General features: G+C 32.7%; 4 protein-coding genes across 5 annotated transcripts; 3 read left to right on the top strand and 1 right to left on the bottom strand.

Moving 5' to 3' along the window:
- Nucleotides 1-449: 449 nt before the first annotated feature.
- On the bottom strand, nucleotides 450-2,198 carry LOC125843852 (glutelin type-D 1-like). Its single transcript, XM_049523064.1, has 3 exons — nucleotides 1,878-2,198; nucleotides 911-1,631; nucleotides 450-821 (listed from the first exon to the last, which is right to left on the bottom strand). Exons 1-3 carry the CDS (start codon nucleotides 2,071-2,073, stop codon nucleotides 668-670), a joined length of 1,071 nt encoding a protein of 356 aa, XP_049379021.1. The 5' UTR covers nucleotides 2,074-2,198; the 3' UTR covers nucleotides 450-667.
- Nucleotides 2,199-3,937: 1,739 nt separating this feature from the next.
- LOC125843850 (12S seed storage globulin 1-like) lies at nucleotides 3,938-5,846 on the top strand. Its single transcript, XM_049523063.1, has 3 exons — nucleotides 3,938-4,207; nucleotides 4,709-5,429; nucleotides 5,511-5,846. The coding sequence occupies exons 1-3, from the start codon at nucleotides 4,012-4,014 to the stop codon at nucleotides 5,662-5,664; spliced, it is 1,071 nt and encodes a 356-aa protein (XP_049379020.1). The 5' UTR covers nucleotides 3,938-4,011; the 3' UTR covers nucleotides 5,665-5,846.
- An 888-nt stretch (nucleotides 5,847-6,734) lies between these two features.
- LOC125843853 (UDP-galactose/UDP-glucose transporter 5B) lies at nucleotides 6,735-15,761 on the top strand. Of its 2 annotated transcripts, XM_049523065.1 has the most exons (12): nucleotides 6,735-6,894; nucleotides 7,024-7,169; nucleotides 9,409-9,522; nucleotides 9,701-9,793; nucleotides 9,906-9,971; nucleotides 10,501-10,599; nucleotides 12,987-13,066; nucleotides 14,055-14,167; nucleotides 14,863-14,951; nucleotides 15,123-15,209; nucleotides 15,292-15,360; nucleotides 15,443-15,761. In XM_049523065.1, exons 2-12 carry the CDS (start codon nucleotides 7,065-7,067, stop codon nucleotides 15,530-15,532), a joined length of 1,005 nt encoding a protein of 334 aa, XP_049379022.1. In that variant the 5' UTR covers nucleotides 6,735-6,894; nucleotides 7,024-7,064; the 3' UTR covers nucleotides 15,533-15,761. The 2 variants fall into 2 exon arrangements, with proteins under 2 accessions (XP_049379022.1, XP_049379023.1); XM_049523066.1 differs by lacking the exon at nucleotides 9,409-9,522.
- Nucleotides 15,762-17,990: 2,229 nt separating this feature from the next.
- LOC125844917 (uncharacterized) lies at nucleotides 17,991-19,345 on the top strand. Its single transcript, XM_049524282.1, has 2 exons — nucleotides 17,991-18,129; nucleotides 18,607-19,345. Exons 1-2 carry the CDS (start codon nucleotides 18,094-18,096, stop codon nucleotides 19,156-19,158), a joined length of 588 nt encoding a protein of 195 aa, XP_049380239.1. The 5' UTR covers nucleotides 17,991-18,093; the 3' UTR covers nucleotides 19,159-19,345.
- The last annotated feature ends 2,337 nt before the right edge of the window (nucleotides 19,346-21,682 follow it).

A 21,682-nucleotide genomic window follows, 5' to 3' on the forward strand; every position in this document is an offset into this window, starting at 1 on the left:
CGTTACTGTGAGTCACGTTTTAGCTGTAAAAAGCTGTAAAACGTGCTTCAAAGTAACGAATTATAAAACGTTACTGACAATAATGTTTTGTGTCTGTTTACTCTGTCAGATTTTTGTCTTTTTGTTATTCAATTTTTTTTGAATAAAATATAACGTAAAACGTTACTGTGAACTACGTTTATACTAGTTTTGTAAAATAAAAAAAAAACATATTGTTTTGGTAATTGATTTTTATAATAGCTTACTTTGATCAAAAATTCCAAAAAAGTAAACCAGACTAAACATAATTTTGTCTTTTGATCAAATTAGGTTCAGTAGTTAGAGTAATGGTAAAACTTACATTAAATATCATTGACTCTAATATTTAACCACCCTTTAGGTTGATCATGACTACTATTGAACAAGGCTGCAAACACAAAAGAGCTTAAAGAGAAATAAGTACACCAATAGATGAAAGTTGTTTAAAGTTAAAACGTACATCTAATAGATAACAAAAGATCAGATCAATATAATTAAACTAAGATATTATTGTAAAAACTGAAGAGCCGCGAAGATACTTGTTCCGAACACCACAAGGGGTCTAGAACAATAACCACAATTCCAAAACATCTAACCACTACTCTCTCTTATTACTAAGTCTAAAGTAGGGAAACTTGGTTGCAATCAATCAGTTTGGTGGTGGGAAGAACACCTCTTCTGCAGTTCTCTTGGAGCTGAAATGCTTCTCTACCTCTGGTGCAACCTTGAAAGAGGCCTGCAGAACTTGTGGGGATAGAGATTTCCATGGTGAAACCTTTCCAGCCAAGTTTGTGAACTTTGGGCTGTTACATAACAAATACTAGTTAAGGTTAGAATCTATATTTTTAGCATAACAGAAATTGTAATTTGACATCGATCAACAAAAACATACTTGGGCGTAGTGATGATGGAGAACCAATCCATGCCATCAGGATCGGCAATCTTCGAGACAACACAGAACCTTGGAACAATGAATAGATTACCAGGCTTGAGATGTGTTTCAAGAATACGCTTACCATCAGGGCCAACAACCTGAACTCGGCCACTGCCTCTGACAATGTAGGTGACTTGAAGGGCTGAGTCACACGAGAAACCGGGAGAGCACATAGCACTTCCGTTCAACCTAACAAGATCAGCACCAGTTCCAACTTCGCCAACTAATGGCAAGTTCTTGGTATTCAAAACAACAACCCTTCCACCGCCCTTGATATCAACATCCAATGGAGCTTCCTCACAGTTGAGAACCATGCCATCCCTGTTGGCTTGCTTAGGCTCAGGCATTTGGAAGCCTGCATCGAGCTTAACAATGCCCTTAGCAGTCTGGGAGCTAACTAGAGTCTTAGCAACACTCTCTTCTACATCCCATGCCCTGCTAACAAACTCAGTTGAGAAACCGGTGAAAATTCCATTGGAGCCGGTCAAGTACATGTCAGTAAATGAACCAGCCGTATGTGCAGTTTTGGTATCACCAAGGAAGAGAACCACAAGTTCAGGGTCCTCTTTGTTGTACCACCATGTTACAACACCAAAAGGAAGGGCAATAGAATCACCCTTCTTAATGGCTACCACCTTCTCGTCTTTTTCCGGAAGAACAATTCCAGCAACTCCACTACCTGAGATCCATGTAATGTTATAATTAAGTGGCAGTACTCATCTATGTATAATAGATGCAACAACATTCCCAAGGTAACCAAAATGCAAATTAATTGTTTTATCATGGATCACACAAGCCCTAGATTACGAATTAACCCAAATCATCAAATCCACGAATCAAAACAACAGGATTCCCAAAAATTGAATTGAAGAACAAGCCACAAATCAAAACCCTATTAGTATTAAAAAAGCCCCAAAATTGTTACCTTGAAGAACATAGGCGACCTTAGCGGAATCAGAGTAACGAGGCAAAGCAAAGCCATTCTTTGTAAGAGCAAGTTTCCCAGCGCCAATATTTCCTTCCTTCAACATGGGAAGGTCATTAGGACACCATGCATGATAAGAACCACCATCTCCTCCATAAACTTGTTTAGCCAACTTTGGGGTTAGATCAATATCCATATCTCGAAAATTGATTAGTACTAGTAAGTAATTAGTAAAAGCAGAAACAGAGAGGTGAGGGTAAACTCAATGAGAGTTTGGTATTTATAGACTGAAAATTGCATACCAAAATTCCGTTAGCCATGGAAACAGTATTATAGATGAATAAGGGCTTTGCGGAAATACAGTTTTACTTAAAAGTGGTTTTGTATGAAATATTCAAACCTAATTACTTGGCTAAACTTTTACTATCACCTACTTAATTATCCACTTTTACATGGAGTATGGAGTATATTTTTACATGGTTATCTATTCATTCACTTTTACTTATCCATTATTTACTTATTTATTTTATTAAAAATATATTTTACTCATAATTATTCATTTGTCCACTATTTTTAATATATATTTTTCTTTCTGTTTTACACTTAATATTAATTACTCAGCTAAAATTATTTTTCAAGATGTAAGACTAAATATTAATTGATATAAATATTCATTTTAATCATTATTTTTAAAGAGACGCGTAACGTCCAAAAATGACAAATAAAGGTGAGCAAGAAAAATATGTTGCATGTTAATGTTTAACATTAGATACAATTACTTTTTTCGTTTTAAATTATCTATCACGATTCTCTTTTATATTTGTAAGTCAATGCTATATTTTAATATTTAAGTTTTCCTGGAGTATTATTTTTGTCGAGTCATATTACTTTAAAATTGTGTGTTCACCTTATTTTAAATTTTACATTTTTTAAATATAAAATTTTCTTATTTATTAGATTTATGTATAAGCATGTTACTTCAGGCGTAGACTTGATTCCCATTCATGATCAATCACGTAATAAAACTTGAACTCTTAATCTTTTTATTCATATATCATCACATATAATCATATTATCTAAAACTTAAAAGATATTAGGATGAGATTTTTAAAATTTATGTTATGATGGGATAAACTATTTTCAAACAATATATTAAAATAAAGTTGAACTGTCGATATTTAATTGGTTGAAACATGTCATTTGTACATGTGACCTATTTTTAATTTTTTATTGGTCTTTAATTAAACTACACATGTTATGTCATTTTAACATATGACATGATTTTATTGACTTCTTCATTTAATATGGCATGGTGCTGTGCCACGTCATTTGATTGGAGACACTAAACTAAACCTTTAAAATAGTCTTTTTATAATTTAACAAGTCAGCTCATAATTTATAGACATAATACATATATATGTTATTTAATTTGGTCTTTAACTCATATTTATATCCTTCAATTTTGAGTGTGCACATATATATACACTTAATAAAGTTGAACAAATATATACACACGTCATACATGACATCCTACATGATACTTATACACATCTAAAAATTGAAAAGATAAATATGAAAGAAAGTTAAGTTAAAAGATATATTTATGTATATTATGCTTTATTTATAAATAAAATTGGACTTCAGTTAAATTCATATGAAAAGAATTTACAATATGAATTTACACCGTGGATAGTTTTTTAAATAAAATTTACAGATATTTCTGTTGGAAACAAAAACTATATATATTTAGTAACCGACATATTAATTAAAAAATAATCCACGTGAAATATTTTCCTTAATTTATTAGCACTCCATTATTTTCCACCAATAAGTCACGTCTCCTAATCACACTTTTATTCTGTTTAGTGACAGACCATTACCTCCTAAAACTCTCAAATTCTGCAAACCTCCTCATTAGTATAATCACAAACTCTTTAATTTAATTAAAGTCCTAATCCTACTTATCTTTAATTTAATTAAAGTCCTAATCCTACTTAATTTTGAAGTGAAAATCTCCGGTCTATAAATACCAAACTTTCATTGAGTATACAATCATTCTGATTTTCTTCTCTGTTTCTGCTTTTACTAATTACTAATCGATTCGATTCTCTAGTTTTTCTTGATTAAGAGAGATATGGATGTTGATCTAACCCCAAAGTTGGCTAAGCAAATTTATGGAGGAGATGGTGGTTCTTATCATGCATGGTGCCCTAATGAGCTTCCCATGTTGAAGGAAGGAAATATTGGCGCTGCCAAAATTGCTCTGTCAAAGAATGGATTTGCTTTGCCTCGTTACTCTGATTCTGCTAAGGTCGCTTATGTTCTTCAAGGTAACCATTTGGGGCTTTTTTTGTTTTTTTCTGGTAATCGTAATGGTTTTCTTTTTCTGCTGATTAATGGGGTTTATTGTGTTTTTGTTGTTTTAGAATTAATACTCTATTCCCGACATGTATTTTGTTGTTTTGATTTGTGGGTTCTTCTTCAATTTTTGATCTTTAGACGAAATTCTTATTTGGGGATTCTGTTTATGAATCATGGGGTTTTGATGGAATTCTACTTGTTTGAGTTTATGGGTTAGATTAGTCTTGGATTTGATTGGTTTGGGTTCATCATCTAGGTCTTGTATGATCCATCTGTTACTGTAAATCCTGCTTTTTTTTTTCATAAACATTGAAACGGTGCCATATAAATTGGCAGAGCTGAGCTAATTAGAAGTTTGTTTTCATCTATATTGTTAAAAAAACGTTTTTCATAATTAAACATCTTCTTGCCTTTGTTGCATTGGGTATACATCTGTTTAATTTAGTACTACTCCATATTTATGTGATCAGGTTGTGGAGTTGCTGGAATTGTTCTTCCTGAGAAAGAAGAGAAGGTGATCACCATTAAGAAGGGTGATGCTATTGCTCTTCCTTTTGGTGTTGTAACATGGTGGTACAACAAAGACGATACTGAACTTGTGGTTCTCTTCCTTGGTGATACCAAAACTGCACACAAGGCTGGTTCATTCACTGACATGTACTTGACAGGCTCCAACGGGATTTTCACTGGTTTCTCAACTGAGTTTGTTAGCAGGGCATGGGATGTAGAAGAGAGTGTTGCTAAGACTCTAGTTAGCTCCCAGACTGCTAAGGGGATTGTTAAGCTGGATGCAGGCTTCCAAATGCCCGAGCCTAAGCAAGCCAACAGGGATGGTATGGTTCTCAACTGTGAGGAAGCCCCATTGGATGTCGATATCAAGGGTGGTGGAAAGGTGGTTGTTTTGAATACCAAGAACTTGCCATTGGTTGGTGAAGTTGGACTTGGTGCTGATCTTGTTAGGTTGGATGGAAGTGCTATGTGCTCTCCCGGTTTTTCATGTGACTCAGCCCTTCAGGTTACTTACATTGTGAGAGGCAGTGGTCGAGTTCAGGTTGTTGGCCCTGATGGTAAGCGTGTTCTGGAAGCACATCTCAAAGCTGGTAATCTCTTCATTGTTCCGAGGTTCTGTGTTGTCTCAAAAATTGGTGATCCTGATGGCATGGATTGGTTCTCCATTATCACTACCCCCAAGTATGTTTGTTTTTGTACATTGTCTATGTCAAATTATAACGTGCTAAAACAGATTATTCTAACTATCTTGTTATTTGACAGTCCAATATTCACTCACTTGGCTGGAAAGACTTCAACCTGGAAAGCTCTATCCCCACAAGTGCTGCAGGCTGCTTTCAAGGTCTCACCGGATGTTGAGAAGCTATTCAGCTCCAAGAGAACTGCAGAAGAGATTTTCTTCCCGCCACCAAACTGATCCGTCAAGTTGCTCTGGGAATTGTATCTGTCTTAGATTTACTTATCTTGTTTTGAAAGAACAAGTAGTATCTTTACTTAATATCATAATTTAGTTGCTCTTTTCTTTGGTTCTAAAATTTGCTATTGGAAACTTCCCTTATACTTTTCCGAACTTTTATATAATTTTATCAAATTAGCAAATCGTGGTTCATATATAATATCTATTGGAATATCTTAAGATTTCAAATTATTGAAGATTGATTTATGGCATCATAGAACATGATACCATCACTTTTAAGAAAGTGAACTTGTCTACCTTTAATGAACTTTTTTTGTGCGTTATACAAGATCAGACTAAACGTTACAAGAATAACTTAACGTTACTTATTAATTTTGTCTATGGCCATTTGATATTTGAAAATCCGAAACAATATAGCTTAATATTGCTAAATATAAATTACTTACAGATTGTATTTAATAAAATCTCGTTGTCCACAATTACATTATCACTTTTAAAATCAAACATAATTTTAACTTGATCCAACATCTTACTCACATAGGCTGGAGGCTTGAATTCACCTATCAAGGAGTTTGATATCTCATTTTAATATCAAGTAATCACATATATCAAAATATTCGAAACATCGAGAGTATTTCATATTTAAATTTGGGATCGAAACATGATAATATTTCATATTTAAATTTGGAACTCTTTAGAGATGATTTTAAGTTGATCAAGAGTATACTTTATGTATAATCTATATATAATATGTATACTTCTAACAAGCTATAATGTATAGATCATGTGACTTTTTTAACTATTTTTATGTAAATAAAACATAAATAAATTTATTGTAAACTAATTTATTTCTTTTAAGTAATATATTTGAAATTAAGTCATAAAATAGTTTCCGTAATTATTATCTCTTACCCACTATAATTTCCGAAACTTGCAAATATGACCCTTTACCCACAATCCACATAGTCGTCACTCATTTAGTAGGTCCCATCTATCTGACGTGTCCTGACACTAGGAGAAGTTACAGAAAATACCAAAATTATAAAAAAAGGAAAACGAGAAGAGGAAAACGTAAACTCGCCGGCGATTGCCTTGACATCTTCATATTATATAAATCTCACTCTTCTCTTCCACCTTCCAAGTTCTGATAGTACTCTCCTTATCGGAGTTGATTTTCCGGCGAGCGCAACTTTGAACTCCGACGGACATTCTAGAGTTTCTTCATCCAAGGTTAGCTATACATTTCTCATTTCCGGCTTCTGCACATCTGTAATAAATAAATAAATGTATATCTGCGCGCATGCTAAGACTTGTTAGGTTAATTTGTTTTTTTTTTTTAATTATTGTTTTGATAAATAGAGCTGGTGGCGGCGGAGGCGGCGGAGGTGATTGGATGGGATATGGCGGAGCCACCGTTGTTGCCGTTGAAGGAGAACAAGATAGCCAAAGGAACTTTTGCAGTGGTTGGAATCATGTCTACTCTCGTCATTTATGGCATCTTACAGGTGTGCTGCTTCTGCTGTATCATGATCTTCACAATGTGTGTGTGTGTGTTCGATTAATACAAGCGTAATAAGCACCGCTGCAAGAACTAGTATGTGTTATACATCTTGTTTTGATAGGTGAAGCTAATATAACAGTTGAAGGGTTTAGGCTTAAAGATTTTAGTGATTGTATGATGCCTAAAAGAAAATGAGGAGAAACAATTAGAAGTTTGATAGTTATGTATTTCATACTTGAAAAGAAAAAAAAAAGGAAAAGTAACTGCCTTTTGTGATGTTTGTGGAGAAGTGCAGGAAGCTCTAACTGCTTGCATTGAATTTTGTAATGGTAAAGTTTTTTTTTTTTTGCAGTTTGAGCAAAATAGATTTGGTATTTTAGCTAAAAGAAGTATAGAAATTTCTTGTCTAATGTGCTTTTGGTTTTTTAATACTAAGACATTTGAATGAATACTTACCATTCCAAAAAAAAAACAAAACAAAACAAACTAAAACTAAGACATTTGAAGTTTTATTTGTAATGTATGGTTCTCTCTAATGATGCTTTCATCTGTTTGGATGGGCTTTTGAGTGATTTGGTGGAGCTTCTTATAACTTCTTCTCTCATGACTAGTTTTTAGCTGCTATGATAATTTGACCTCTATGCAACAGAGACAAGTTAATAAAATATTTTGTGTGATATAACAGGATAAGTGTATCATTCAGTCTTTCCTATTTAATATTAAGAATTTTTATTTGAGATTTATTCTGGAATTGTGCAAAAATGTAAATGTAAATGTAAATGTTTGTTGTATTCAAGATTTCTGCTTAATGGTGTCTTTATAAAAAAAAAGACTTGTGCTTAAGGTGAGGACCCTAAAAATTTAACAGGGAAAGCTGTAAGATATGAAGATCACCTAGTACAAGCACGGTTATAAAGAACTTTTCTTTTGATGAGGAAGTAATATTGCAGCAAAGGAGGCGATGGCTCACAATACAAGAAGTATACATGTGAACACACGTAATAAAATAAAATATAAAAAAGTCCTTCCAAAAAAATAGCCGAATCACATATACATATTAGTAAAGTTTGAGCTGCTTCACTTTATTCATCTGCCTGCATACATATTTTTTGGATTGTATAACATTGTCACCCATTTTTGTTTGCGGAGAAAGTATTTCGTAAAATAAGTGCTTATTTGGTAGGTTAACTAAAATTAAGCTATTGAAATTACCATCTCAAGACATGCAAAGACGTTTCATTGAGGGAATTTATTCTCTCATCAGATGAATCTATTGATTATGAGACTGGAATTACCAGAGCAAAGTCCGTCCCATGCCTAAATTAAAGTGAAGGCTATTGTAGGTTGATGACTAGCGTAAAAATACTCCAAGTATGATGAGTCTTCTGTACTTGGACATAGAAATCTCATCCATTCAACCTCAACTAGTTTGGGATTGACATAGTTGATTAATTGGTATAGATATTGTGTATCACTCAGTGGGGCCACATCTTGCAATAGTGCTGAGTCTCTCAGGCAGTTTACTAATAATATGCACAAACGAGTCAGTAAATCACATGTTCTCAACATAAACAACATACCCAATGTAATCCCAAAGGTGGGGAGAAAATCACATGTTTTCTCTTACAATTATCTGCTAGGGGAAACTGTCTGCACATGTAATAACAATTTTTAGATTTTCCATTAGTTGATAAGAGCTCAAATTTGGTAAAGTCCAGCTGTAAGTTTGAGGCATTATCATAGGGCTCATATTTTGTCTTTTCTGTTCAGCATGATGAAAGTGGGTACTAAAGACCTTTTAATATCTCTGCACAATTTGTTGCTTCCTAGTTGCTTGTCATTTCAATACTTCATAGAGTTTTGCTTGTAATTTAACCAGAGACTCACAGTACCTTTGTAAAAGCAAACTGCTTTGATGACCACTTTAAGATCTAGTTCCTCGATTGACCCTCCTTCCCAAAGGCTTCTTTCTTAAGTGAAAATTTGGTTTAATTTAAAAAGGGAATCCCAGTAGCCAAGCATATGTTCATTTTCTGTCTTTTTTTTTTTTTTCAATTTCTTTCTGTAGCTTCATCAGTGAAATTGCCTGTTTAACCATCCGCTTATATAGCATATATATATGTTCTGCAGTACTTGACGCTTCTGTCCATTGTGTACTGGTAAAACAAAACATCTTTGCTTCTCGTATTTACAATAATATGTATTTTCTATTTTTAACATGGTGATGGAATTTGTACATGCAGGAAAAGATCATGAGAGTTCCCTACGGACCGAACAAAGAATTTTTTTCGTACTCATTGTTTCTTGTCTTTTGCAATCGGATTACCACCTCTGCGGTCTCTGCCGGAGTTTTACTGGTAGTGGAGAGATTCTGGCTTTGTTCATCTACTTTCTTTTGTGTATTAAGAGCAGAAGGCTTATATAATACTGCAAATATTCTTCTGTTTTCTCTAATCTGATTTACTTGTTATTCCTAGGAATTTGTAAAAACAGTTTGCATTTTGCTCCTTTCATTTTATTCTTTTTAATTTTCAGGCAAGTAAGAAGGCCTTGGACCCAGTAGCTCCACTCTATAAATATGGTGTTGTTTCTATTTCTAACATCCTTACAACTACTTGTCAGTATGAGGTAAACTAAGAACATTTGGAGAAGGAACTGAAAAATGAGTGAAAAGCATTAGAAGATTTATCAACTTGTCATATAACGAAGCACTGGCTATTGTGATGACTTCTTTCTTCAGGCTCTCAAGTACGTTAGCTTTCCTGTTCAAACCCTGGCAAAATGTGCCAAGATGATACCTGTAATGGTAAGTTAAGTTGCTGGATAGATTGCTGTAATTGCTTAGTAACTACTGCATGCAATTCCTCTTGGTCTGGACTTCTCTCATATATACATGAATAAAGCTCTATTGCACGTGTTTGAGTTTTGGTATTGCTATTTTTAGGCTTAGCCAAAGCATTTTGTTTGGAATTAGTCACATCCATGATATCATATTGGTGTACTTTAAAGTTTGAAAATCCTTTTGTGTTTTTTAATTCTAGAATTTTACTCATTCTTAATTGAAATCCAACTGTCTGGTTAATAGGTATGTTACTGAAGTTTACTGCAACACTAAAACTATTGGAGTTTGCTAGGTTGTGTGTCATATTAGATATAATAAAGCAAACCAAGAACCCTTTAACCCCCGACACTGGAAAAGTCTGTTTGTATAATTTTCTTCAAGGCATCTGATAATTAGATGTCATCTTGCTTACAATGTTCTTGTGTAGACAGACCATAATATTTAACTGTCCTTTCTAGTTGATGTTTTCTCTTTTCCTTTTGTGCTGATGCAGATCTGGGGTGCTATCATTATGCAAAAGAAGTACCAAGGACAGGACTATCTTTTGGCATTCCTAGTAACTCTGGGTTGTTCATTATTTATTCTGTATCAGGTATTACTAATATCTTGTTTTGAATTTCCTGTTGGATATTATACAAATTGCTACTTTCTCAAATTATTTCAAGAATTGTTCACTTTTCAGAATATATTGATCATGTCAAACATTCATAAATGATGTTTACATTTTCGAAAATATTTCATAAATGATGTGTTTTTAATGTCAACCATGGTATCATCTTTTAATTACTGAATTTGTCTTCCATCATCTTTGAGAACTGCTGAATGATCTCATGCTTTTCCATGTTCATTCAGTACAAAACACAAAAAAACCTTAAAACCAATTTAAGATGATGATGCATCCGTTGACTGTTGATGTTCAAAGCACCTCCTGGTAAATCAGCCTGTTATCCACATGAGATCATGTTATGCCTTCAATTTCAAATTCAAGAAATGATTTCTTTGTTCAACCTCTCAGTTCTGATTATATCTACCTGCTACTTAGTCTTTCATATATCTTTTTCTTTTTCTTTTTTTGGCGGCAGGGGACAAGTCAGAAAACTCCATAAAGGATTTCCAGACCCTCAAATGATACTAATTTTCCCCTCCAAATTAACCAAAAATACAAAGAAGATCATTCTTCACAAATCTTTCTAAAAGATCTGAACTTGCATCCTGAGTTGAGTATGAGAATTGCTACATTTTAGTTAACGAGGTTGTTGGGAAAATTGAAGTATACATATAGCCAAACTTATGTTGCACTACTTAATTAGTCTCTGAAGCAGTTGGAAAGTCCAACGATTGGATTGGATACCTAAGTATCAATAAACTCAAGTTTCAGAGCGTATTATTTTTCCTATTATTGATAAAACTACCCAGAATGCCCGACCCCTAAGTTTAAACTTTCCTGAAGCTAAACTTCATGCTCCCACTATTGAAAACTGCACAATGGTGCCCCAGTGCTTTCTTCTTTTGTTGAGCATAAGGGTCCTCCAAGTTGAAAATCTCAAAGTCATAGTTTTCTGGCTATCCAGAAGAGACTTCTAGCAAACATGTTAACGGTTGAGCCCTTGAGTCTTGCATAAGTAACTGAATTTCACCACCAAGGAGTCATGGCGTCCAAGCATCCTATCAAACCTATTAACTAGCTGAGACACAAGCACTTTGATATTGCAGCACTCCTGCTATTTGGGCAGTCATTGAGTACAACATCTCTTAAACTATGGTTTCACTAGGTTCTTAGGTGAAACAGTTATTTTCTTGTTTGTGTTTTATGTTACTTGCTCATTTTAATAGTGTCAACAATCAAATATATTGAAGTTTTCATGTGCATGAGCTATTGTTTCCTTAAATCTAGTCCCAAAAGTTGGTCAATGTGAACTCACATAGAACATGGGTTAATTAGAAGGTATAATGGCCTTGGGGAATTCAACTTTTTTAAGAACTGAAATATCATAGATAATTTGTATTCTTTATTTTTTAATTCTAAAATTACAACATACTTCTTATTTATGACCTCCAACAACACAGAAATATAGCATCCATGTTTAAAGAGCATGTCCTCACTGTGGAATGGTTGTAGCTCTAGATGATGGTCAGGATTTTTGGTTCACAGAGATCATTTAACAAGATTTTCTACTCCCTCCGTCCCAATTTATGTGGCACCCTTTCCTTTTTAGTCCGTCCCAATAAGAATGTTACCTTACTATAATTAGTAACAATTTAACTTTAAAATATCCATTTTACTCTTAATGAAATGATTTTCACCTACACAAATATCTAAGAATTGTTTTAGACCACAAGTTCCAAAATTCTTCCTTTTTTTCTTAAACACCGTGTCAAGTCAAGTCAAATGGTGCCACAAAAAATGGGACAGTGGGAGTATTTGTTGTTCTTTGCAAGTTGCAAGCAACATCAAAGTTCTGAGGTGTTGTGCTATACCTCCCTACAACTCTACGAGAATGGGTAGTTCTTTGTCTCCATATTTTAGAATGAATGAAAACTGCCACGAGGCACAAGATTGATTTGGAAAAGCTAAAGTGGATGCTGCGGTTTATCTTGTTAATTGTGTCACCTAAACCATTTGTTGTATATTATTACCAGCAATTGACAAGTTTTCATAGTTTTTACTGATTCTACAAAATAAATATGCTTGCTAAATTCATGTTTTTGTATATTTTTGGAGCACTAACAATACCCCAACTAGTAGAGAGGACTGGATTAATTTTTTAGAAAGAAGCTCTAGCTTGCAGAATTCGTTAATGATGTGTACTTCCTGTTTACTGCTTAATTCCATTTTTCATGTAAAATTATTACTGAAAGAATTTTTTTCGGATTGGCTGATAGCCATGCTTGTATTTGGCTTGTTAATTTCTGGACTTGCATTAGCTTCTACGATTACTCCACTTGGTAATGCTTTTGCCTTTCTGTGTTTGGTCTAAGGGTGCAGGTGACATCAGTCCCTTCAATAGAGGAAGGGAAAGCACAGTCTGGGGAGTTTCTCTGATGATAGGCTATCTTGGGTATGAATTATAACTCACATAATCTTCCAGCATTTTTAAACCTTTAGTTGTTGGGTTAACAAAATGCTAAGTTACGGATCTGGATTTGCTAAATGTCAAGATTTGTTTCCTTAAGAAGATTGAGTACCCGACCTTGTAGAAAGTTGGCTTTCAACTTACCATCTCATAGTGTGAATTTGACTGATATTGTGCATTGAAATTTTACACACTGATCGCTTCTCTTTTACTTGCTCACTGCATCATCTCACTTATTCTGTTATATCACCAAAAGAATGACTGACTGAATCCTTTTCTAAATCATATTTACTGTCAAAAAAATATTTCTGTTTAAAAATTGTATTTGGATCATATTTTTTTACTTATTTCTCATTCTCAAATTTACTCCATGTCTTTCCCCTGTCAATTGGATAATTCTACTTTTCGATGCTGTGGTCCAACCCTCAAAGCCTAATTAATTGGTCAACTGAAGAATTGTGAAAACACCTGAGTGAAATGTAATGGTCAAAATCATGGTTCTCCACCTCCACTGAAGTGCAAATGCAAGAAAGGTTATTTGGTGCATGTCAGAATGAAATTTTTTATGTTAACATAAACTAAAGTATTAAAAATATCCTGGTTTTCACGAGTCACATATATATCAAATACTCAAGACAAACACATCTACAAAATTTTACATCAGAAAGAAAATATACTTTTAGCAATTTTTGCATTCTTCAGTTTTGTTCCGTCTTTTCCCTGCCTTTTTTGGGGGACAACTAATATTTCAATGGAAGACTTCTTTTTCTTGAAAGAACGATCGTGCCAATATGCTTTTGATGGTTTGCGCAGGATATAATTTTGCTTTTTAGGTTGTTGAGATAGTTATCTGTTAAAGGAGCAACACCATATATTGTTATTTCCTCCTAGGAAATTGAATGTTTGCACTTTGCTGGTGTCTGCATATTTTTTCTGGGATGTTACAAGCTTTATCAGTCATCTGATCTCGCAGGTTTGATGGCTTCACGAGTACTTTTCAGGACAAACTTTTTAAAGGCTATGATATGGAAATACACAATCAAATATTCTATACAACGGTCTGTTCGTGTCTTCTTAGTTTCACTGGTAAGATCTAATTTTTTGGAATTGGGTAACAAGCCTTTGCAACTATTGAATACAGTACCATTTAAAAAAAGGCCTTTGCAACTATTGAGTGTGTATTTGGTGGACATTTGAGAAATTCACTTTACACTTCCAGAAGATAGTTTGCTGAACCATTCTGTTGTTTAGAGTGTCTTCTCACTGAGCATGATATATCCAGTTGACTCTATGTTTTTCATGTGCACCATAGGACGGAAGATTGTGGCTTTTATTTTTAGGTACCTCATTGTGGTTAATGTTTTACCCAAAATCTTTAATGTAATAATGATTTTTAAAGTTTGTCACAGAAAATTTGTCACACATGCTGATTGGTTAGCTTCCAAGCTACAGTAATGTTTGGTTTTGAATGAGTTGTGAATTTACAAAAGATTTCGGGTATTGATATCATTGTTTACACAATATTTTACTATAAAGGATTTATTATGCACTTTTGTTTACATGATTGTGGATTATAAACTCAGCAGAAACATCCACACACAATGCAGGCTACTGGTTATATCTAATTTTATGCCTGCTTCCTACTATTTAGTTATAGTTTTTACCGCAGGTACTACTGATTATAACTAATGTTGTTACGCTTTATATTACTTGTGATGTTTATATAGGTTTTATCCAATGACTAGATACTAACTGGATTCTGTTCTCTGTTTTCCATGCAGGTCTAATTTTGCAAGGCAATCTTCTCATGGCAATAGATTTTGTATGCCGCCATCATGATTGTTTCTTTGATATTGCTCTGCTTTCGACTGTAAGTTCCCTGTAGAGTTGCTTTGCTTAAACAGTTATCCTGGTTTCACAAGTATCTGTGTTACCAAACCTTGCTGTTACTGAAAGATGCATGTCAAGAAACCAATTACTTTTTTTTTCTTTTGCAATGGAGAAATTGGGAGGACGAACTGATAATGTGTTTCGGTTGCAGGTAGCAACTGCAAGTCAGTTTTTTATTTCTTACACAATCCGCACATTTGGTGCTCTAACATTTGCAACCATAATGACCACAAGACAGGTATTCAGAAATAGTTCTCAAAAAATTGTCTTCTTCCCTCTAAACTAAAACTGTGGCACCTAATTAAATTAAATTTGTGTAGTTGGTGAGCATTTTACTGTCATGCTTGTGGTTTGGCCATCCTTTGAGCTGGGAGCAATGCATCGGAGCTGTAAGCATCAACGTCGTCTCTCTGTTGGTTTTACTTAAAATATAAAAAAAACAAAGTATTCTAGTTTGATTTCTTTTTTCAGGTTATCGTGTTTGGATCCCTTTATGCAAGAAGCTTCTTGAAGACAAAAGAGAAGGCAATGGCTGAAACTAAAGTCCCAGGTGGTTCATAAGGAAAAGTCTATCACAAAATAAGTGAATTGAAAAATATTCATCTCTCTGCAACTTTGAAGCTGCTGTGTAACTAACTAAACAAGGCGTGCTATTTTTGGAATTCCATACGGAAGGCTACTTGCTGGTGCATACAACGGCATAAGCAAGATTTTGACTAGCCTTCCTCAAATCTTTGCAGGTCAAATTACAGCCTCACTAAGCAATACAAGTTGTATGATCTTCATTCAAAGACTTGTATATTTCCATATTTTTTTGGCTACTTCAAAAGGATGTAATATAGACAGTGCGGTGTTCTCTTTTCAAGATTTCACAAGTAGAAAAGGTTTGTTCTTACTACTCATTTAATGAAATTTTCTTGTCCAAGTGTTTTTAATTATGACTTTTTCTCACTAGAAAATGTTTGCCCTGGGGAATTAGTTCAATGTTAGTTATCTGATTCGCAAGACAATTTTTTACCCTTATTAAAAAAAATAAAAAATTGCTGTACAAGTTATACTATACTAGTTCATACTATTGGACTTGTGCCTGAAGGTACAAATTATGTCTGAGGTAAAAAAAAGACACCATTAAACACAGGTTATGCCCTATAAAGCACAGACTTCTATAGATTCATAGTATAGGGCACGATAGAAATTAAAAGACAACTCCAGGTGTATATATTACCTTCTATCATTATTGTAATCCAAGTATTTGAATTTGTTTAGTTATATAATTGTCTCATATAAGAAACTTAAATTCTTAAAAAGTAAATATTTATTTATTTATATTATCTTCAACAAGATTCTCCCGATGCATATGATAGGATTAACTAATTTTCCTCGTCTTTATCTTAATATAAATAATTTAATGATAGTGCTCACCGCATTAAACAGTGTGCCACTTGTATGGGGATCTGAGTTTAACTTTGTCAAAAATTAAATACGTATACTTACATATAGAAAATTCATTTCTACTTACTCGGTCTCCAATTATCTATCGTGTTTTTTAAAAATAATTATTTCAAATAATTTATTATTTTTAGTAATTATTTTAAAAATTATAAAATAATGCCTGATAACATATAAATAAAATAAATATTTAACAAAAATAAGTAAATTAAAATTAAAATTTTAAAGAAAAAATTCTAATTAATATATTTTAATAGACATATAAAGAAAACATAACAAATACTTCCTATGTTCCTAATTACTTGTTCACTTTTAAATTAACATACCTATTAAGAAAATAATTAATAACATAGTGAGTTTATCATTTTACCCCTATTAATTATGAAGTGGATGAAAGTTCTACATTTTAAAAAATAATTAGTCATTTCACTGAGGGTATAATAGGTAAAAAAGAAATTGTCCTTTCTTGATTTGTTAAAATGGACAATTAATTAGGGATAACTATAAAAGAAAAAGTGGACAAGTAATTAGGAATAAAGGGGAGTACTAATTTAAGACAGAAAACATATATAAGTCAACAACTATTCAGTTTATTTCAGTTTTCTTGGGCAGTTCACACATGCACCGCCCCCTAGGAAGATTATAGTCCTATTTCAAATGCATTAAAGTAAGAGAAAAAATGACATATTTAAATAAATGTGTAGTATTGACGATTTACTTTTTGTGGTCATTTTATCAGAAAAAATAATTAGTTTTATTTTAATTTTTTAAAATAATTCTAAATCAATAATAATGATTAAAAGTGTTTCGAAGATGATTTAATTACGTTTATAGAGTTTTTCTACCTAAAATGTTGCATAATAAGAGGGAGTACATAATTTTTTACTTTTTTATTTTTAGTTTTTCATTCGGTGTTCGGAGCCCACATTGGAGCTTCGACTAAATTTGGATTGCGCACTGCAGGGCCCATTCGGGGGTGGTGCTACCAACAAGATTTTCTCCATATCCAGGGCTCGAACTCGAGACCTCTGGTTAAGGATGAAGCACTCCCACCAATGCACCACAACTCGTGTTGGTAGAGGGAGTACATAATAGTTATCCAAAAGGTGTGCTAAAATAAAGTTTTCCCCCCATGGTTTGACTAATAAAGTTGGTAAATAGAGTAAATATTTGAAATAATATTATAACATAGATACAAATAAGATTAAAGTAGTGATTTTTTTTCCTATCAATATACTTTAAAGGGCGTGTAAAGAAAAAAGCGATAAATTTTTTTTTTTAGTTGTCCACGGTATAATTTTGAAATGTTCATCAATATTTGTCAATTTTATAAAATTAATGAATAATTTATTATTTATATTTATTTTATCGTTACTATTAAATATTATTCATCGTATCAACAAATTTACAAAGTACCTCCTCCATTTTATATCAGTTGTCCAGTTAAGTTTCTTAAGAAATCATAAATAAAAAGGTTATTAAGAATCCATAATAAAATTTTGTTAACATAATGAAGATTGATTGCTGAGCTTATTTTGGTGTCAAATATAATATAAACCCCCAGCTTTCCTATAAAATACTCCCTCAAAAATTCTTCAAGAGAATACACTGCTCTCTATTTTCTCCATATTTCATCTTTCAAATTAGTAAGGGTTGGTGATTTAGAGAGAAAAATGGAAGACATGGCTTCTTTATGGTCTTATCAACAGGTGAATGAATACCTCTTCATTTTCTTGTTTTTCCCAACTTTTCACTTGTGTTTATGGTTTTTCTATTTATGTTTTTATTTGTTGTCTTGTACTTTTATTATTATTTTTCTGAACTGTTTTGAACTATATATTTTTTGGAGGAGTTCCTATCGAAAATAACCTGACGATAAGGTCTGTATACCATTCAAGGAATATCACTTTTATCTTTGCTTGTGTAAATGGAAGTGTTGAGAATTTCTTTTCTTTCCACAGTCAATGTTTTTGTGCTTTTAGTCTTTTTGTTTGGTAAAAGTGATTGGATATTTTCATCATGACCTTCCTTTCATGCCCTGTTTAAGTTGTCACTTACTCTCCTAATTATACCGTATATTAATTAATATCGTAAAATGTAGGTTGACAAAGTGAAATTTCATCATTTTGTAAACTTTTCTCTTGACTTTTCTTTTTTCCATATCAAATATATATAAATTGTTGCAGACAGTGGATGAATTGAGACAAAAGCTTTTGTACACTAATGTTGAACTTGAAGAATTGAAGGCAGATAAAAATGATGAAATGAAGAAGAACAAAGAATATGTGAAGCAATTAATCCAAATGTTGAAGATAGTTTGTGAAGAAAGAGATGAAGCAAGAGTTCAAATTCAAAAACTACTCAACAAACTTGATAGTATTGTGATGATGAAGTCTACAAAAGCAAATTATTCAACTGATCAGTACTCCAATAGCCTGTCTTCAGAAACATACAATTACCATAATTCATTTTTCGATTCAGTTGCTTCCCCTGAATGTTCCAACAATATGGCTAATGATCATAACGTTGACAATTGTGTTACTCAATTGGCCCCAAAAGTTGAATTGATTATTGAGAATCTTGTAAAGGGGAAAACTTTGCCACAACAAGGGAAACTGTTGCAAGCTGTAGTTGAAACAGGACCAATTCTGCAGACACTTTTAGTTTCAGGACAACTTCCTCAATGGCGAAATCCGCCTCATGTTTCCATTAATGGGTGTCAATCTGATTCATCCTGAAGATTCAACATCATTGCATATTTCTCAACAAATGTTACATTTTACTAATTTTAAATCTGGTTTCTGTTTGGAAAATCACACTTTGATGTCTTGTCTGCTGGAAAGAGGCAAAGATTGTACTGAAACAAGTTGAAGGATATTCAATACCTTATGCTTCTAATTTCTGTATAAAGCAGACTGCAAGGTGTGAATGTTTAGTAGTAATATAAACATGGAAGAAGACTAAATTTCCAATTATGGCTTGTTTCACATCAACAATAGAGTTTTCATATTAGACATTTCTAGCTCATATCTCGAAAAGTAAAAGGTGAAAAATACATTCAAAGTGTTTGAATTTCATATTTAAACTATCATGTGTAACTTTCATACTTGAAATGTTTATCCAAATATGTTGCAGCTAGAAAGAAGTTGCAAGAGGTGATAACTGATAGTTTAACTGTGTTTCGATACCTGGACTATCAGATAAGTTCAGGTGTATTTTTGATCCATTGGGCATGAAGATAAATATGGAGATATATTGTCTAATTGAACATCTCCAAGGTAGACATTGAAATTCACCAACTTAATTATAATTGTAGCTCTATTTATATTAAAACGATAATTATAATAAGAATAAATACAAATGTCTACAACTAGCACTTAATATAAATGCTGCTAAAGATTTTTTAATAACTCTAAATATAATAATATTAACTTAATCATCATTAAATATTTTTGCGACAATATCACTTATATTATTATAAATATCTCTTTTGTTGTAGCACCGCCTAAAACCCCTACTTGGTGGTTCCTTCTCCCTACTCAATTTAATGTGTGTGTATCCTTTGACCAATGACTATTCTTTGGATGACTTACCCTTCACTGCATGCATTCATCCTCCTACTAAAGGACATGTACTATAGCATGAAAAGTTATTAGGAATGTGGTGGAGTAATAAAAATTCTTTTAAATAATCGAATATTTCAAGTTTGAGTCTCCTAATTAGGTATATAGTCACTTTTATTGGAGAACGTTTTACCTCTCAATATAGAATTTTCAACCTAAGTTCAAATTTAATCAAACTTTAATATAATTGAAATTAGACATTGAGATAAAAAAAAACAAAAAGAAAATAGCATGACAAGTTGAAAACCAAATAAACCAATTCCTAGCTTTGTTTATAATTATTAGCAGCCTCAGCACTTGATTTTACTGTTCATGCATATCACTCTACCATTTTCTTATCACATCAGTGGATTTCGTGTCAAAACTTCTGGCTTATAGTGCCAAAATTATTAACCATACGTTTTAAATTAGTCTCAAAAGCACAAAATGATTATTTTTTTTACCCCGTAATAATTATCCTAAAAGGTTTATCTTTTGACTTAATTGATCCTACATTAATTTTGTGTAGTCTCTCTTTAATTCCTTCCACTTTTTACCCTTTATGTTCGGTGGTTTTTGAAAGAAAGCTATTCTGATGAATATATAAAAATTATCTTTTTCGTTTTAATTTATTTATTCTATTTATAAGAAAGTCATCGTCTTTCAAAATTTTGAAAGAAAAAATGAGAAATCTCCGATCACTCTTTCAGTCATGACACACATGCTAAATGTGTGATGTCGACACCCAAAATTTGACATCCACTTTAGACTAATAATGTCTCATTTATGAAAGAATTCTAACATTGACATTGAGAATATGTGATTCTACTAAATTCCAAAGATAAAACACCTACACATCCATGTTGCACACAACATGAAGCAAGAAATAAAAAATCCTTGGACCCACATACAATGCACATAGACAACCTACAACTTGCAACTTAGGACGTTAAATGAGTACAAAATATGCATGTGGCCGATCGAATTTAGTAACTTTAATATAATTAAATAATTAAAATTTAAATCATGACTTTATCTTTTATTTTTTGGTAATTTTCTTTTACATCGTTGCACGTTTAACTTCACATAAAAGTGAGACTTTTTCCAACCTATACAATCGAGGCTAGTAACCAATAAGAAAATACATACATTATGCTAAAATGTATCGATAATGTAAAAATGTTTATATTATCGATATATATAAATTAAAATATAATTTGTTTACACATGACTTTGTACCAAACTCCCATTACCCCATGTGCTGAAGTACCGGACAATGTAGCTTTCTTAATTAGAACTCCTTAATCCACCAATTATGACAGCAACCTGCCCTTTAATTATGCAATTAGCCTTTTATCCCTTTAATTAGTCTCACCAGTAATATAATTAAGTGAACAGGTAAAGCGGTTAGTCGAACTAGAATCTACTAAAGTTGTTATCAATAAATTACCATATCTGATTTATAATGAAAATATCCTTTATGGAGTGTGATTCTTTCTCAAACTCTACAAACGCAAGGATACTTTTTGGATCAAACTATCTTTTTTTAATAATGAAATGTAATTTCAACTTGTTGATTCGTGGAAATTCAGTGATTTTATGTATGCCAAACATGATTTTCCTACCCCTAATTAAAGGGTAAGGAATGTTACTAGCATGT

This window comes from Solanum stenotomum, chromosome 11, assembly GCF_019186545.1.
Source record: "Solanum stenotomum isolate F172 chromosome 11, ASM1918654v1, whole genome shotgun sequence".
Taxonomy (NCBI): domain Eukaryota; kingdom Viridiplantae; phylum Streptophyta; class Magnoliopsida; order Solanales; family Solanaceae; genus Solanum; species Solanum stenotomum.